The following is a 19,403-nucleotide window of genomic DNA, read 5'->3' as shown; positions in this document are numbered from 1 at the left end:
TGGATTTTAAAAAGTGACTACAGGTTTTTCTATTACATGGTAATTTTAGTGATATAGGGTTCTATTATTTTTTTTGACCAATCATGATTTAATGGTATTAAGTGAATAACAGTTATATAATCACAACAGTAAAAGATGTGTATTAGTTTTCACAGTCAATATCCAGACAAAAATAAAAGATAATTACAATTGCAAGCCATAATGGAAACATGACTGGTTCCAAATAGGAAAAGGAGTACGTCAAGGCTGTATATTGTCACCCTGCTTATTTAACTTATATGCAGAGTATATCATGAGAAACGCTGGGCTGGAGAAAGCACAAGCTGGAATCAAGATTGCCGGGAAAAATATCAATAACCTTAGATATGCAGATGACACCACCCTTATGGCAGAAAGTGAAGAAGAACTTAAAAGCCTCTTGATGAAAGTGAAAGAGGAGAGTGAAAAAGTTGGCTTAAAGCTCAACATTCAGAAAACTAAGATCATGGCATCCGGTCCCATCACTACTTTTTCCTGCTCAACTGCTCTGGCTTGACCCCTCCAGTACAGTGTTGAATAAAAGCTATTAGAGTAGGCATCCATGTCTAATTTCCTCTTAGGAGGAAAAGCTTCCAGTCTTTCAATAAGTATGATGTTAGTTGTGGGTTTTTCATAGAAACCTTGATCAAGTTGCAGAAGTTCCCTTCTGTTCCTAGTTTATTGAGTATTTTTATCATAAAAGAATGTTGAATTTTGTCAAATGCTTTTTCTGCATCTATTCAGGTGGTCATGTGTTCTCCCTACCCTTTAAATTCTATCAATTGGGTGTATTATATTGACTGATTTTCCTTTGTTGAACCAACTCTGTATTCCTGGGACAAATTCCATTTATTTATGGTATATAATCCTTTTTATATGCTGCTTATTTTGGTTTGCTAGTGTTTGTTGAGGATTTTTACAACTATATTCATAAGTGATATTGGTTTGGAGTTTTTTCTTTTTTATGATATCACTGACTGGTCCTGATATCAAGATGATACTGGCCTTACAGAATGAGACAGGAAATGTTCCCATTACTCTTCAGTTTTTGAAGTCAAAGAATAGATGCTATCAGCCCTGTCAGAAACTGGGCTAGGACATTCGTTTACTGCTTGGTCGTGCATAGATACTTGAGTCCATTTGTCTTACATGATAAAAGGCAGAAAGGTCGTTAACATATTATTGGCTAGAGATATATTAATTCATCTTTTGTTACCTGAACATTATTGACCAGAGATGTATTAATACATTTTTTGAGAGTGATACAATTAACATTACCATGTGAAGTTGTTAGAGTTTAAAATTGATCAAGGGATCATTATACAATGTATGATTGTCATTATCATTCACATGCTCATTATCATTCATTTTGCTCTGTTAAGTTTTTCTTCCAACTTTGTGCTGTTATAAATGCAAGTTTATTACTGTAAAATTTAAAAAAATGAGACATTGTGAAATTTTGAGTAAGAATTTTTCGGTAAATTTTATGCAGATACTTTCTCTGTTGTCTGTGCAACATATATACTAGTGTATCAGAAGATGACTTTTCAGAATACACTTCTGATTCAGATTATATGAATATTAGGCCAACAAAAATGACAAAAGACCTTAGTGATTTATTCTGATATGGAAAGTGAAAATGAAGCTCGTGGTGCTGGAGAAGACTTTACAGGTGTGTCAGGTGTAACTATTGAATGTAATAACCTGCAAAGTGTTAGTGAGACAACAGAACTGATTTTTGGCCAGCCAATATGAAAATCACCAGCCACAGGCATTAGTTTCTGCAAAAATCCTCTAGTCAATAGTGAGTTAACTGACAGCTCTTCAGAGAACAGAAGGGAGCTGGCATTTCAGAGTAATTTTTGCAGCTTGGGGAACAGCAGAAGCTTCAAGTCTGTGGGTACAATAGGGGCATCATAATGTGAAGGCTCCAGGCTAAAAAAGATACAGGGTCACCTTTTTTCTCCACAATCAGAAGCTAGAGGCTATGTCCATTCTCCTCAACTTTTTTAAACCTCAACTGCTATAAAAGCAAAACAAGGAATAACACTTACCTTACCTAATTTTTTTATAGTGTGAGTTCCCTTGCTCCTGAGATAAATTATATGAAGAAACAGACATCTTGGTAATCTTGCCACCTGGAATACATGATTCCATTTTTTTTTACACTGACATTATACCCATAAATAAAACAAACTTTAAGGGAAAATAGCTTTTAGGGACCATAGCACACTGGGAAGAAGACTAATTTTCTAGTACTCACAGAGTACATGATCCCTAAAATGCCCAAGAAGGAAGGATTTGACAATTTCCAAGGGGCTGACACAATCTGTAAATTTACCTCAAATGCGAGCTAGGGAATGGAGAGTCACATGGGGAAGACAATGTCATACAATGAAAACGACCCACAGCTTATGTAATTTAGCCAAAATGATTTTCTTTTAAATAGACAATCGTTCTTTGATGGTGGTGGTGGACAATAATTATTACACTTTTCCTTGAATAGTTACAAGGATAATCATATATCTGCAAAGGCAGCATTCCCAGTTCAGAGGTGTCATTTAATGTTGGAATCTTTGAAAGCTATGAAAGCAACCTAAACGTGGCTGTGCTGCTCAGGAAAGATCTGACTTTCGTGTTCCAAACTGAAGTACAGTGTGCAGTCCCTTCCACGGCCTCCATGTATTCGCGTGCTCAGCCCATTACTGTCCTAGCCTCACTGGCTTATGACTTTCTCTCCAGTGGGAACAGCGCTCTTTGAGGGAAGGGAGGGATGATACTCGGCTCACTCAGTCTCTAGGGTCCTGAATATTTTCAGTTCCCTATACATGCTTTGGGCTTTTTTTTTTTTAAACAATTTTTTACAATGTAAACTTGGGACAAACCTCAGTTGGGTTCTAAGTATTTATAATTTAAAAATAAATTTCAGTAATGTGATTTATAAGAAGACTGATCAGTAATCTAAGATGAGTGGGTTTAAAATCTCCTCCCACATAAGAAAGGGATGTGGCAAAACTTGTAGCAACAGAGTCACCTCCTCACTGGACCAAAGGGAAAGGAGTGGGCTCTTGGGGAAGTGAGAAGGAAAAGATACTCTTTTTAAAAAAAATTTATTTCATTTATTTTTGGCTGTGCTGTATCTTTGTTGCTGCCCAGGACTTTCTCTAGTTGTAATGAGTCGGGGCTACTCTAGTTGCGGTGTGCAGACTTCTCATTGCGGTGGCTTCTCCTGTTGTAGAGCATGGGCTGTAGGCGCTCTGGCTTCAGCATTTGTGGCCCTTGGGCTCAGTAGTGGTGCTGCATGGGCTGAGTTGCCCTGTGGCATGTGGGATCTTCTTGGACCAGGGCTCAAACTGGGTCCCCTGCATTGACAGCAGATACTTTTTTTTTTTTTAATTAAAAAATATTTATTTTATTATTTGGCTGCACCAGGTCTTAATTGTGACCTGTGGAATCTAGTTCCCTCAAGAGGGACTGAACCTCCTGCATTGGGAGCATGGAGTCTTAAGCTGGACCACTGGACCACCAGGGAAGTCTGGAAAAGATGTTTTAAACTTCATTTTACACAAGGGGCAACTTCATGGGGTTACCTTCCTAGAGTCTCTTCCTGTGGAAACTAGGGTAGAGCAAGGCCATAGCATGTTTGCCACATGACTCCTCATTCACTCTCTGCCTGACCCAGGAGTTTTCCTGGTCCTTGGGCAGCTGGGATCCCAGCTGCTGAGATGCAGGAAGGAGTAGGTTCTCCTTTCCTTTCTGCAATATCACCCTAACAGAAAAGGGGATGCACCCAAATGTGCTCAAATTTGGAAGCTACATGGATGTCTGTATCACTGTATTGTACTGTATAGATACAGGCCTAAAGTTCTGATTGGCCCACATGGCCACAGAAGGTGGACGAGGCCTTCTCTGGGAGAGTGGCAGGATAGAAAGAGTACAATACAGAAAAAATATTTGAAGAAATAATAGCTAAAAAGCTTGGTGAAAGACAAATCTACATATTTATGAAGCTGAGTAAACCCCAAACAGGGAAAATCCAAAGAAATCCATGCTGAGACAAATCATAATCAAAATGCTGAAAACAAAAGGCAAAGAAAAAAATCTTAAAAGTAGCCAGAGAAAAATGACACATTATTGACAGGAGACCAGTGATTTGAATGACTATGTTTTTCTCATCAGACCCCACAGAGGTCAGAAGGAAGTGGCACAACATTTTAAAAGCGGAAGGAAATGAAATGTCAACCTAGGGATAAAGGTGAAATAAAGACATTCTCAGCTGAAAGCAAAGTAATAGAATTCATAGCCAGCAGATCTGCTCTAAAAGAATTGCTAAATAAGATTCATCAGATAGATGGAAAATCACATAAGAAGGAAACAACAAACTATTTTTCCCCTCCAGAATTCTTTAAAATATATCTAATGGTCGAAAGTAAAAAATACAACACTGTCTGATGGGATTTTCAATATATACAGATGCTATATACTTACTATATATATGGGTTACTATATATATGGGTAAAAGTAAAGGGATCTATATGGTGGGAAAGTTTCTACATTCCAACTAAAGTGCTAAAAAATTGATTCTAGGTATTTATTTTGTAATCTCTAAGCAATCACTAAAAAATTATACAAAAAGATAAAATCATAATAGACAGAACACTATGAATGTTTAAATGACCCAAAATAAGGTAGGAAAGGGAAAGAAAGGAATAAAAAAGAGGGGAAAGCAGATGATAAATAATAAAAGAGTTGACCTAAGTCCAAACATAGCAATAATTGCATTAAACACAAATATTCTAAGCACATCAATTAAAAGACAGATTGGCAGGGTGGATTAAAAAATGTAACTATATGCTGTTTATAAAAACACTACTTCAAATATAATAGACATAATGTGTTTACAGATTAGAAGACTCAACATGGTAAAGAGGCCAATTTCCCCCTAACTGATTTACATTTTTAATGCAAATAATAATAAAAAAGCAGGATGTTTGTGTCTCTGTGTGTGTGTAGTTATAGACAACTTGCTGCTACAATTTACAGGAAAGAGCAAAGGAACTAGACCAGCTAAAACAGTTTTGGAAAAAAAAAAAAGTTGGAGGAATCATACACCTGATTTTAAGACTTGCTATAAAGGTACAGTAATCAAAACTGTGTTACTGGTGAAGGGAAACTGGCACAAAAATCAATAGAACAGAATCCAGAATCCAGAAATAGACTCATAAAAATATGGCCCTTTGATTTTTGATAAAGGTGCAAAAAAGATTTAATGGAGAAAGCAACCACTTGCCATAACTAGAGCTGGGGATACTGTGGTGAACAAATCAAAGACTAAATGCAAATGACAAGGCTCTTGGGCTTTTCTTAAAACAAAACAAAATGAAACTCAGATCTGGCAATAGCTGGCCTATATTCCCTTGGAGCTAAGTGCTGACAATTTCTTTAACACAGGACCTTGCATGCCCCAGTGTGTCACAGCTTCCAGGGCACCTTTCTGTTTCTCTTGATGCCAAGATTCCATTAGATGCAATTTATTATCCCACTTACATGACTGTCCTATTGTTTTCTCTCAAAATCTGTTTCTCTGGATCTATGTCTCTATTAAAAGATGAAGGAAGAAAAGATAAACAAGGAAGGCTATGGGTTTTAAAAGAAGGTATTTTTTCTTTACAGAAGGGCAATATATTCTCATGATTTTAATATGTATACACATCTTCTTAGTGTTGCTCGACTTCTAGACTGGCAGAACAATGTAAACAAAAAGTGATATAAATAATTGTAGCTGTAGAGTGGTCTAAGAAGTTGGAGGGGTGGGTGGTGTTTGGGCAGCTGAGTCTGCAAGGTCCCAGGAAGGCTCCATTAGGGGAGCAAAAGCCAAGAAGCAATTGTGCAATAGTGGACCCCTCAAGAGCTTTTCAGTGTTACTTCAGATAACACATGGCACCCTTCTGTACACTCTTGGGTGACTCTCATTTATAGTCTTCTGTAACAGATGGTTAATGTATTAAAAGCAGAGATTAGTTATGTTTCTTTGTGTCTCCATGGTTTATTACACTGTCTGATATGTTTTATGTATTCAGTAACTTTTAAAATTACAGTTGACCCTGGAACATAAGGCAGGGGGCTATGGGTGCTGACCCTCCATGCAGTTGAAAAATCCATGTGTAATTTCTAGTGAGCCCTCTGTATCCATGGTTCCTTTGTATCTTTAGTTCCTCTGTGTCCACAGATTCAAACAACACAAAGAAGTTTGACAAAAAATAGTTTCAACACAAAGAAATGCATCCAAAAAGAACCAAATAAACTGTGAAAAATATATGATTGGCCTCTGAAAACAGTTGTACAGCCAGGTTAGGTTTTCTTAGTTACAGTGAAACTGGAATTGATAGGTATAGCTGGGATACCAATTCTGATACAAAATGATGCACCACAATGTACTTATTCAGGATAAAGATTCTAAACTAATGGGTCAGACCAATAAGGAAGACTTCTATTCCTGACAAACATGGTTATTCAATGTTGTTAATGTGTGTTAGAATTTGATCTTTCAATTATGGTCATCAAAATCCCCCAAACAGAAGAGGATCACTTTCTATTACTGTTTTGGGAAAAATTTTTAAATCAAATAGTAACTGATGCTTGAGTTTAATCCATGATTAGGTCTGAAATGCTGTACGGATTCTTTACCAACAGAGCTACCAGGGACGCCCAAAGGGCTTGCTGCCTCCCCGATGGGGAACCCTGGTCTCCCGCATGACAGGCGGGGATACTCACCACTATGCAACGAGGATGGCGTACCATATCAACTCTTTGATAAAATATATACAGAAAGAGCAAAGAAGCAGTGTGTGTGCGTGTGCGTGTGTGCATGTCTGTGTATGTGTCAGTCGCTCAGTTGTGTCCAACTCTGCAACCCCATGGACTGTAGCCTGCCAGGCTCCTCTGTCCATGGAATTCTCCAGGCAAGAATACTGGAATGGGTTGCCATTCCCTTCTCCAGGTGATCTTCCTCACCCAGGAATTGAACCCAGGTCTCCTGCATTGCAGGCAGATTCCTTTTTACTATCTGAGCCACCAGGGAAGCCCAAAAAAGCAGCAGATGACTTCAAAGTGTTCAACAATAACATAAATCATTATTTTTTATTATTATTCAAATACTTTTACAAATTAACTCTCTTTGAAGAGATGGGCAATGTAGCTTCACCACAGTTAGGTTATATAAAACATAGGTATTATAATGTGAAGCCTTTCAAGTCCTTACTTTAAACACCAATTAAAAAACTCAGTAAGGGTGGAAGAGATAGGGCTCTAAATAAATATAGGGGTCAAAATAAAAATTCTGAACATTTATAATCAGAGGCAACACAGGAATAAAATAAACAAGAATTACTATAGATTATTTGTCTTAAGGTGTACAGCAGGACACACACATACTTTGTATTTAATTTAGAAAGCATAACAACATAAGTGAGTATCCCAACCCCACAACCTCATCACTAGGTAACTGCAAGAGTTCTTATCTCTCCTTGTATGTTCTTCCCCATTCCATCTTTCTGTCTCACCTCCCCAAATCCCCACTGTCATGAAGCAATCACTGCCTTTTTTGTGGCGTTGGTAAGAAAAAACTTCTGGGAATATTTTTAAGAGTGAAATTAATGCAAATTCATCTTGAATAGAAAAACTTGTTTAGATCTGTCTCCTACTCACATAGTATGGACAGCAAGCAGCATCCCTGCTGCTATGAAATCTTATGTTGCCAACAACCCCATTAAAAATGAGTTATTTTACTCTCTTATAAGTCTTTACAAAATGGATTTTTATGTGACCTCACCCTCAAATATTCTATTAAGCTGATCAAAATAAGCCTAATTTTTTTTTCAGCTTCTGAAAATAAAGACATTATGAATACCACAGCATACCATTTCTGTTAGAATATACTCAGTGGTGGTGTGTGTGCTCAGCTGTGTCTGACTCTGCAACCCCATGGACTGTAGCCTACCAGGCTCCTCAGTCCATGGAATTTTCCAGGTAAGAATACTGGAGTGGGTTGCTATTTCCTACTCCAGGTGATCTTCCTGATCTAGGGATCGAACATGAGTCTTCCGTGTCTCCTGTATTAGCAGGCGGATTCTTTACCACTGAGCCACCTGGGAAGCCCCCAGATATACTCAAGAACAGATTAAAATACTTATAGGCAACTTACCTCATGCAAATTCAGTTCTTTTACTTTTTCTTTTAATATAACCTGTAAGACAAAAAGTATGCTTTTATGTCCGTTTATATCTGTAATTTAAAATATGTCTCATTTTACTCACAAATATTTTTCTTTTATATTCTTGTGTATATAGCTCATATCACCTCATATTCAGTATTGGGGAGAATCTCTTTTACAGTTTGAGACAGAACATTTCAGCAATATTCTTTTAACTTGAGCAATGGTGCAATATTCTTCTGAAAAGCAATTTTAAAATCTCTTTGAGAACAGATTAAATTTTGGGAGACAACATTAATACATGCCATTCTGGAGTAATTGCTTATATGGGGGGAAAGTAAATGAGATTGCTTGCCTCATGATTTGGTAAAACACAGTTTTGACTCATGGGACTGACTGGTAATTTGTAAAACAGTGAAAAGTAAGGTCAACCTTAATTTTTGAAGCTTTGCGTATTATTTTACATCACTATCCTCAGAAAACTTTAGCTCTATCCAGAGTTATATAAATGGGCTTGAAATTCATCCAGGTGCTGTCCCTAACCTAACTTTATGGAGACTGACTGCATGCATGCATGCGTGCTCAACTGTGTCCGACTCTTTGCCACCCCATGGACAGCAGCCCAACAGGTTCCTCTGTCCATGGGATTCTCCCCTAAAAATACTGGAGTGGGTTGCCATTTCCTTCTCCAGGGATCTTCCCAACCCAGGGATCAAACCCATGTCTCCTTCATCTTTTGCATTGGCAGGTAGATTCTTTACCACTGAGTCACCTGGGAAGCCCAAAGGAAACCATAAACAAAATAAAAAGATAACCTACAGACTGGGAGAAAATATTTGCAAATGATGTGACTGAAAAGGGCTTAATTGCCAAAATATACAAACAATGCATACAACTCAGTAACAAAAAACAAGCCAATTGAAAAATGGGCAGAAGACCTAAATAGACATTTCTCCAAAGAAGACATATAGATGGCCAACAGTCACATGAAAAGATGCTCAACATTACTAATTATCAGAGAAATGCAAATCAAAACTACAATGAGGGCCACCTCACACCAGTCAGAATGGCCAGCAGTAAGAAATCTACAAATAACAAATGCTGGAGAGGGTGTGGAAAAAAAGGGAATTCTCCTGTGCTATTGGTGGGAACGTAAGTTGGTGCAGCCACTAACTATGGAAAACAGTATAAAGGTTTCTCAAAAAACAATTTGAGACAATACTGAGACAAACAGATTCATTCATTCCATTAGAAAATGAAGACATTTTTCTGTGTAAATGAATCCCACAGGACTCATGGAGAAGAGTGGGGTTACCTATGAATATCAGTGTGGACATCTAAGGAACTCACCAATGAGCTCAGATTTCAAAGCAACACAGACAAAAGATGGACAAAAAGATATGTAATCCTAAAACGATGACATGGTTCTGTAAGATCAGTTACAGATTAAAGACCCAAATAAACTGAAGTTTGTGACCCCCCCCTTCTTTCCCCCTCCCAAACTACTAAGGATGACAAAATAATTTCAAAAGAAAATTAAGGAATACCTAGGCCCACTGTTTGGTGTCAGTGGTAAAGTATTAATGGATGACACATGGAAGAAGAAAAAAATTTTACGGGCCTTTAAGAAAAGCTAAATTTATTACCTTAAAGAACAAATCAGCAAAGGGACAGTACTAAGGGCAAGGAATTAACAACAATGACCAAAGTATCTGGACTTCCAGTGGTATGATGTGAACTAATATTTAAAGTAAAATGGGAGAAGATGGGATCAGTATAATACAACTGGTTACCTCCAAGGAACTAGTATGTCTTTTAACAAGGAGGAAGGTAAAAAATTCATTTACTGGATCTCTGAACTCCATTAGAATAATAGTAGCTTTAGGATTTTAAGGTACAGCATTTCTCTTTAGCAAAATGTTCACCAAAGTTCCCTGTTAAATTGTATTATTTTATCATTTGAACTTTCTATAACTTCAAGTAATACTTAAGAATACTTAAAGTGAAGTATATTGTACTGCAAACTAGGAAGCAAAATGCTAAAATGAACACAAGCAAATCCAGTCTCAGTTCAAAATACGCATGGAAATCTGAGCCCTCATTATTTGGTGAAAAACATGATCAAAGCCAGTCTTAAGTAAATCTCTCTCACCTGTTTGTAGGCATAAAATTCTTTGTGTGCTTGATGTCTTAGCCTAAAAGACAGAAATGAGCAATGCAATATTGAGATTTCCATATAAGACTTTGAAAAAAATTTTAAACTTCCTATTTTTGGTATTAATTTGTATCATTTATGGTTTAAAATCTAGAATCTTTATTCCAGAATACATTCAAATGACATACCCACTACTATGTTATGAGAAAGTGACCAGTGAACCATAGAACATTATCCAAACATATAGGATCAAGTGAAATCTCATTAAAACAAACTCTCAAGTATTTTAATGAAGCCTCAATTCTTTTTATATTTATGATATAATATTTAATATATCACATTTTTCTTTATTAAAAATTGAAGTATAATATACATCTAACAATGAAAAAAAGCCTCAAGAATACAAATATTAAAAAAATTACACACTCTAGTATAACTATCACCCAGATCAGTACATAGAACATTTCCAGCATCCCTGAAATGACTTCCCAATCAATATTCACACCTAAAACTCCTAATTTTTATCATTGTAGATTAACTATGATTGTTTTTGAACTTCACATAAATGGATCATTTGGTGTATACTCTTCTGTGTTGACTTATGTCAGTCAATAATTACTTGAGAAATTCATCCATGTTGCTGCAGTAATTGTTATTTTTGACTGACACAGTGTTCCATTTTATGAATAAATATGAAACTACCCATTTCACTGTTGACAAATATTTAGGTTACTTTCAGTTCGGGGCTATTACAAATAAAGCTGCTATACAAATTCTTCTGCATGTTTTTTAGTGGACACGTAGACTCATTTCTGTTGAGTATATACCTAGGAGTAGAACTGCTGCTCCAAAGTGCTTGTACAAATTTTACTCCTGCGGGTAGGTAGTATATGCGAAAGTTCTAGTTGTTCCACATCTTTGCCACAGCTTGGTAAGGTCAGTTTAAAACTTTTTGGCCAATCGGGTGAGTGTTCAGTGGTATCTCATTTTGGTTTTCTTTTTCCTAAGTTTTTTTTTTTTTTTGATGTGGACTTTTTTTTAAAAGTCTTAAATGTTTGTTAGAATACTGCTTCTGTTTTATGTTTTGGTTTTTTGGCTACAAGGCATGTGGGATCTTAGCTCCCTGACCAGGGACTGAACTCACATCCCTTGCATTATTAGAAGGTGAAGTCCTAACCACTGGACTGCCAGAGAAGTACCCTCTCATTTTGGTTTTAATTTTGCATTTCCCAAATGATGTTAGGACCCTTTTGTATGCCTATTTCCTGATTGGATACTTCTTTTTGAGGCGGGGCAGTGAAGCAGAAAAGGATAGCTTTATTGTTTTGTCAGGCAAAGGGAGACATGCCAGGTTTCTGCCTCGAAAAACTATGTGTCTCAACCCCAGAGAACTTGATGAGGGTTTTTATAAGGGGTCAAAGGTGGGATTTGACAAGATTAGGGTGTGAGCAGGGCTTGCAGGAGACCTGGGTTTTATTCCTGGGTCGGGAAGATCTGCTGGAGAAGGGAACGGCTACCCACTCCAGTATTCTGGCCTGAAGAATTCCATGGACAGTACAGTCCATGGGGTCACAAAGAGTCAGACATGAGAGACTTTCACTTAATCTCATCTCAGGTGACAGGTGTCCTAATCTTGATGGGCTTCTCCAGTCCCTTTAGTCTTGCCTCACTGGTTTCTTGGCTGCTGCTCCTCCTTTGATTAGCAGCTGTTTTAATCCACCCTTTGGAACTCAGGGAAGGTCATGGGAGACTGAAGTCTTGCCTACAAGGAATGGGAGACAGGGAGGGGACATATGTATACCTATGGCTGATTCATGTTGATGTTTGACAGACAGCAAAATTCTGTAAAGCAGTTATCCTTCAACCAAAAGATAAATATTAAAAAAAAAAGAAATGGGAGACAGAAAGGCCTCCATCCTTGGGAGCCCCATAGGGCTCTGCCTGGTTTCAAGATCACACCTGGTCTCTGGATGTAATGAAGCTCTGCTTCTTGATTGCAGAAAGACTTTAGTGAGAGACAAAGTAATCGGTAAGAAGTGGGCTTATTTAGAGAGAAACACACTCCACAGACAGAGTGTGGGCCATCTCAGAAGGTGAGAGCTGCCTGGATATATTCTTTTATGAAATGCCTATTCAAGTATTTTGTCCATTTAAGAAAATGAGTTGACTATCTTTTCCTTATTGATTTGTAGAAGTTCTTTAAATATTTTAGATGCAAGTCTGTTGGGTACTGCAATTATTTTCTCCTACTCTATAGCTTTTTTCATTCTCTTAATGTTATCTTTTGATGAACAACAGCTTTTAATTTAAATTAAGCCCAGTTGGGTTTCCCAGGTGGCTCAGTGGTAAAGAATCTGCCTGCTGATGGAGGAGACTCAGGTTCGATTCCTGAGTCAGGAAGATCCCCTGGAGGAGGAAACAGCAACCCATTCCAGTATTATTGCCTGGATAATTCCATGGACAGAGGAGCCTGGCAGGCTACAGTCCACGGGGTCACAAAGAGTTGGACAGTGACTGAGCACACATGCACCAGTTTATCAACTCCTCCCTGTTTATCAACTCTTTCCAATAACGTCAGTTCTTTTTGTGCAGTTAAAGAAATCTTTGTCAACCTCCAGATCATGAAGATAATCTCGTGTGTGTACTGTGAAAATAATTTATTTTACCTATCACATTTAGGTTTATGATCCATCTGGAATTTGTATGTATGACATGAGGTAGAGGTCAAGATTCTTTTCACCCACATGCAGATTTTCATTTGACTCATTTATTGAAAAGATCCTTCCCCACTGTGTTGCAATGATATATCTGCTGTAAGTCAGACCAGTATATGGTTCTGTTGCTCGAGTTTCTGTTCTCTCATTGGTTTATTTGCCAATTCTTGTGTACTAGATTGAACAGAGCCCCTTCAAAATTAATATCAAACTGCTACTTCAGAATGTAACCTTAATTGGAAATGTAATTTTTGCAGACTATTTATTAGTTAAAATGAGGTCATATTACGATGAGGGTGGACCATAAATCCAATATGACTGTTGTTCTTAGAAGAAGATGAGAGGACAGGTGAGAAGGCCAGGTGAAGACAAATGCAGAAACTGAAGTGATGCACCTACCAGTCAGAAAACATCAAGGAGTGCTGATAACTACCAGGAACTAAGAAGAGGCAAGGAAAGATCCTCCCCAGCTAGCCTTCAGAGGTAGCATGGCCCTGCCAACACCTTAATTTTGAACTTCTAGCCTTTAGAACTGTGAGAGATTAATAAATTTCTATTGTTTTAAGCCATCTAACTTGTGGTACTTTGTTACCACAACCCTGGGAAACTAACACACCTTGTGTCAATACCATGCCAGTTTTTTTTTTTTTAATAATCTTGGACTTACAGGAAAGCTGCAAAAAATATCAGAGTTCACATATACTTCTCTCCCTAGTTTTCCAATATTCACATCTTACACAACTGTAGTACAATGATCAAAAGCAGGAAATTAACACTGATATTTTGATATTAATACTCATATAGTATTAACCAAACAGATTTTATTTGAATTTCACCAGTTTTTTCACTAATATTTTTTTTCCTATCTTGTGATCCAATTCAGGATCCCAGTTTGCCTCTAGTTACATCTCCTTAGCTTTCACTAATCTGTGACAGTTCCTTAGTTTTTCCTTGTTTTTCAGGATTCTGATGTATCAAACATGATCACTTGGTTATGGCAGTGTCTACTGGGTCTCCCCATTGTAAAGTTACTGATCGATACCAGTTGCAAATATCAATGTCAGTTGGGGGAGAGATGTTGAAACTATGAAACTTTATTTTTTCTCAAGCTTTTGCCCACTGATTGTAGCATCAAGACATCCTGCTTGCAACAATTCTGTAGTGTTTGCCTAGTGGTGGTTTCATGGTTTCCTAATTCCTTGTACATTAACTGGGATTATTCTGTAAGCAAAAGATGCCCCTTCTCCCTCATTTGTTTATATCAGCATGGACATTTGTGTTAATCTACAGGTTATAATTTAATATGATCATTATTATGCTGCTCAGAATAGATTTAGGCTTTTAGGCCCTCCTTCAGATTGACTCTTGTGGCCTTTCAGCATGCCCTCATCCTTTTCCATGCATTTTCTAGCTCACTGGCACCAAAACATGTTACAAGCTCATCTTTTACTTTCCACGCTCAGTTGTGTAGTTAATGACTTCTTTCAAAGAGCCTTGATTCCTTTTACTACAGAATATCTGGGTGCTGGGTGAAGAGCACTCTGTTTTCAGTACTGGACCTTTGTAACACATTCTGGGGCCTGGTAGTACAAGTCCTCAAGCTTTGTTCTTCTTAACTATTTTGGTTATTTTTGGGCCTTTGCATTTTCATATAAATTTCATGAGCTCATCAATTTCCACAAAAAACCTGTTGGGATTTTGACTGAGATTGTGTTTAATTTTTAGATTAACTGGGGAGAAGAACTGACATCTTTGTAAGATTGAATTTCCAACCTATGAATATAGCAAACTCTATTTATTAGGTCTTCTTTCTCTGTACACATTTCTATGTAGAACACTTACATATCCTTCACTAAATTTATTCCTAGGTATTTGATAATTTTTGATTTACTGTAAATGGTATTTAAAAATTTTTAAATTCTAATTCTTTGTTGCTACTACATAGAAAAAAATTCAATTTTTGTACATTGATCCTATCTAGTGACTTGCAAAGTTCACTCATTAATTCTAAACAGCTTATCTGCATAAGTTTTTGGATTTTAAAATATACAATTATTTTGTCTGCAAATAGTAACAGTTTAACCTTCACAGATTTTGTTCTTTATTCTTTACTTTTTTTCCCCCTGCACTGGCTAGGACTTTGAGTACAATATTAAATAAAAGTGGTGACAGTGAATGTCCTTATCAATAGTTACTATTAAATACAATGTTTTCTCTAGATTTTTTGTAGATATCTTTATTCAAATAAACAAAGTTCCCTGTATCCTAGTTTTAGATTAAAAAAAAAATCATGAATAGGTATTAATTTTTGTCAAGTGTTTTTCCCTATCATACTTTTCCTTTTTACTGTTAATGTGGTACACTGTATTGATTGATTTTCAGATGTTAAAACAACCTTCATTCCTGGAACAAAACTCCACTGGTTGTTATGTACCACCTGTTTGCATACCCCTGAATTTGATTTACTAATATTTTGTTCATGAGAGAGATTAGTCTATAATTTTCATTCTTATAATGTCCTTGTCAGGCTTTGGAATCAAAATTATCTGGCCTCATTATTTGAGTTAAGAAATGTTTCTTCCACTTCTGTTCTCTGGAAAAGTCATATAAGAGTAGTATTTTTTCCTTAAGTGTTTGGAGAAATTCACTGGTGAAGCTATCTGGCTTGGAGTTTCTTTGTGGGAATGCTTTTATTAGATATATAGTTATTAATACTTTCTATTTCTTCTTGACTCAGATAAAAATACTATCATTCTTTTACTTGTATTCATATAACACACAATTAACCATCTTAAAGTGTATAATCCAGTAGTACTTAGTGTAGTCACAACATTGTGAAACCACTAGTTCACTTTAATTTCAAAACTTTTCCAGGCTTCCCTGGTGGTCTAGTAGTTAAGAATATGCTTTGCACTGCTGTTCATGATTTTTGTGTATAGTGAGCTGACTGTAGTATTTTACTATTGACTGTTTAAAAAGAGAAAGACTGTAATTTATATCTCCTTTCAACTTTATTGCATTTAATTGGTACAGATTGTGTGTGTGTGTGTGTGTGTGTGTGTGTTTTAGAATATAGACTGTCTAATTCCTATTAAAAAAAAAAACACAGTATGCTTTGCAATGCAAGGGATACCAGTTCAATCCCTGGTTCAGGAAGAGTCAGGCTGTGGAGGAACTAAGCCAGAAAGCTGCAACTACTGAGCTCACACACTGCAACCACTGAAGCCTGTGTGTCTAGAGCCCATGCTCCACAACAAAAGAAGCCACTGCAGTGAGAAGCCAGGACACTGCAATGAAGAGTAGCCCCCACTTGCTACAACTAGAGAAAGCCCAAGTGCAGCAACAAATACCCATCACAGACAAAAAATAAAATAAATAAATAAATCTTAAGAAAACACACATTTATTCATCAAAAATATCTGGTACTCATTAAGTAGTTGGTCCCCATCTCACCTTCCCTGCTTTCTGTCTCTATGGATTTGTCTATTATAGATACATTACATAAAATAAATCATACAATATATGACCTTTCTGTATCTGGCTTTTCATTTAGCATAATGTTTTCAAGCCTCTTTCTAGTTGTAGCAAGTATCGGTATGCTGCTACTTTTTTATGGCTGAATACTATTTCACTGTATGTATAAGCCACAATTTGATTACCCACTTATCTGCTGATGAGCATTTGGGTTGTTTACACCTTTTGGCTCTCATGAATAATGCTATAAACATGGTATACTAACTTCCTTGTGGACATACTTCTTCATTTGTCTTGGGTATATACCTAGGAGTGAAATTTCTGGGTCTTATGGTAATTCTATGTTTAACTTTCAAAGAGTTGATGAACTCTTTTTCACAGTGACTATACCATTTTACATTCCCACCAGCAATGTATGAGGGTTCCTATTTCTCCATATCCTTATCAACACTTACTATTTTCCATATTTTTGACTATAGCATCCTACTAGTTGTGAATTTTGTTGTGGTTTTAACTTATATTTCCCTAATGACCAATGCTGTTGAACATCTTTTCATGTGCTTGTTGACCATCTATATATCTTCTTTAGAGAAAAGGCTATTTAAGCCCTTCACTTATTTTTTCTAATGTTTATTTATTTAGGCTGTGCTGGGTTGTGGTGGCTTCTCTTATTGGGGAGCACGGGCTCTAGGCCATACAGGTTTCAGTAGTTGTGGTGTTTGGGCTCAGTATTTGTGGCGCATGGGCTTTAGTTGCCCTGCAGCATGTGGGATCTTCTTCGACCAGGGATTGAACTGGTGTCCCTTGCATTGCAAGGTGGATTCTTAACCACTGGATCATCAGGGAAATCTCTTTTACTTATTTTTAAATTCAGCTGTCTTCTTGCTGTCAAGTTAAGAAAAATCTTATTTTTCTTTATTTTCTAAAATTAAGGAGAATATAATATGTTAAAAAAATTTTATAATGCATTTTGAAAGCCTAAATAGGTAATATTCTTCCTTAGTTTAAACTGTTTTACAAAAAATTAAGGTTAGACATCAGAATAAGTCTTCCTCTTGTCTGACACCACAGTAGATTTTTAATATAACAATCACCACTAAATATGCATAATAATAGTACTGCTGCTGCTGCTGTTGCTAAGTCGCTTCAGTAGTGTCCAACTCTGTGCAACTCCATAGACAGCAGCCCACCAGGCTCCCCCATCCCTGGGATTCTCCAGGCAAGAACACTGGAGTGGGTTGCCATTTCCTTCTCCAGTGTATGAAAGCAAAAAGTGAAGTTGCTCAGTCGTGTCCGACTCTTCCCAATCCATGGACTGCAGCCTACCAGGCTCCTCCATCCATGGGATTTTACAGGCAAGAGTACTGGAGTGAGTTGCCATTGCCTTCTCCGTAATAATAGTACTATGCTACACTAAATGTAAAATAACACCAGTAATACAGTCATTACCCCTGGGAACCTCAATCAAAAGCAGTCACAAGGTTCAGTTCAGTAGCTCAGTCGTGTCCGACTCTTTGCAACCCCATGGACTGCAGCACACCAGGCTTCTCTGTCCATCACCAACTCCTGAAGCTACTCAAACTCATGTCCATCAAGTCTGTGATGCCACCCAACCATCTCATCCTCTGTCATCCCCTTCTCCTCCTGCCTTCAATCCTTCCCAGCATCAGGGTCTTTTCAAATGAGTCAGTTCTTTGCATCAGGTGGCCAAAGTATTGGAGTTTCAGCTTCAGCATCAGTCCTTCCAATGGATATTCAGGACTGATTTCCTTTAGGATGGACTGGTTGGATCTCCTTGCAGTCCAAGGGACTCTCAAGAGTCTTCTCCAACACCACAGTTCAAAAGCATCAATTCTTTGGCTCTCCACCTTCTTTATAATCCAACTATCACATCCATACATGACTACTGGAAAAACCATAGCTTTGACTAGATGGACCTTTGTTGGCAAAGTAATATCTCTGCTTTTTAATATACTGGCTAGACTGGTCATAACTTTTCTTCCAAGGAGCAAGTATCTTTTAATTTCCTGGCTGCAGTCACCATCTGCAGTGACTTTGGAGCCCAAAAAATTAAGTCTGTCACTATTTCCATTGTTTCCCCATCTATTTACCATGAAGTGATGGAACTGGATGCCATGGTCTTAGTTTTTTGAATGTTGAGCTTTAAGCCAACTTTTTCACTCTCCTTTTCCACTTTCATCAGGAGGCTCTTTAGTCCTTCTTCACTTTTCTGCCATAAGGGTGGTATCATCTGCATATCTGAGGTTATTGATATTTCTCCCAGCAATCTTGATTCCAGCTTGTGCTTCATCCAGCCCAGCATTTCTCATGATGTACTCTTCATATAAGTTAAATAAGCAGGGTGACAATATACAGCCTTGACGTACTCCTTTCCCTATTTGGAACCAGTCTGTTGTTCCATGTCCAGTTCTAACTGTTGCTTCTTGACCTTCATACAGATTTCTCAGGAGGCAGGTCAGGTGGTCTGGTATTCCCATCTCTTTCAGAATTTTCCAGTTTGTTGTGATCCACAAAGTCAAAGGCTTTGGCATAGTCATTTGGTCTATAGCCATTATCTTCATTACCTCCATCATAGTTTGGCTTCAGATCAAACAACAGGGAGGGGACACAGCCCTACCCATCAACAGAAAATTGGATTAAACATTTACTGAGCATGGCCCTGCCCATTAGAACAAGACCCAGTTTCCCCCTCAGTCAGTCTCTTTCATCAGGAAGCTTCCATAACCCTCTTATCCTTCTCCATCAGAGGGCAGACAGAATGAAAACCACAATCACAGAAAACTAGCCAATCTAATCAGATGGACCACAG

General features: G+C 37.4%; 1 protein-coding gene across 3 annotated transcripts in view; it reads right to left on the bottom strand.

Annotated features, from left to right (window-relative positions):
* The window catches only part of RNF24 (ring finger protein 24), a 109,496-nt gene that overhangs the window by 14,411 nt on the left and 75,682 nt on the right, over positions 1-19,403 (bottom strand). For 2 of the 3 annotated variants that reach the window (XR_014073680.1, XM_081558862.1), the window contains exons 3-4: positions 10,383-10,425; positions 8,222-8,263 (exon numbers count right to left, since the gene is read on the bottom strand). Coding sequence is in view for 2 of the 3 variants with exons in the window: in XM_081558862.1 (XP_081414988.1) it covers positions 8,222-8,263; positions 10,383-10,425 (85 nt within the window). In the remaining variant the exon portion in view is untranslated. Of the gene's footprint in view, positions 1-2,072; positions 2,157-8,221; positions 8,264-10,382; positions 10,426-19,403 lie in introns of all 3 variants that reach the window. The other variant, XM_081558861.1, reaches the window with a different exon arrangement.

The sequence above is a fragment of the Giraffa tippelskirchi genome, chromosome 13 (genome assembly GCF_054371585.1).
Source record: "Giraffa tippelskirchi isolate mGirTip1 chromosome 13, T2T-mGirTip1v1.2.pri, whole genome shotgun sequence".
NCBI lineage: Eukaryota > Metazoa > Chordata > Mammalia > Artiodactyla > Giraffidae > Giraffa > Giraffa tippelskirchi.
Note: the sequence above shows the minus strand (reverse complement) of the source record. Positions and strands in the feature narration are given on the sequence as shown.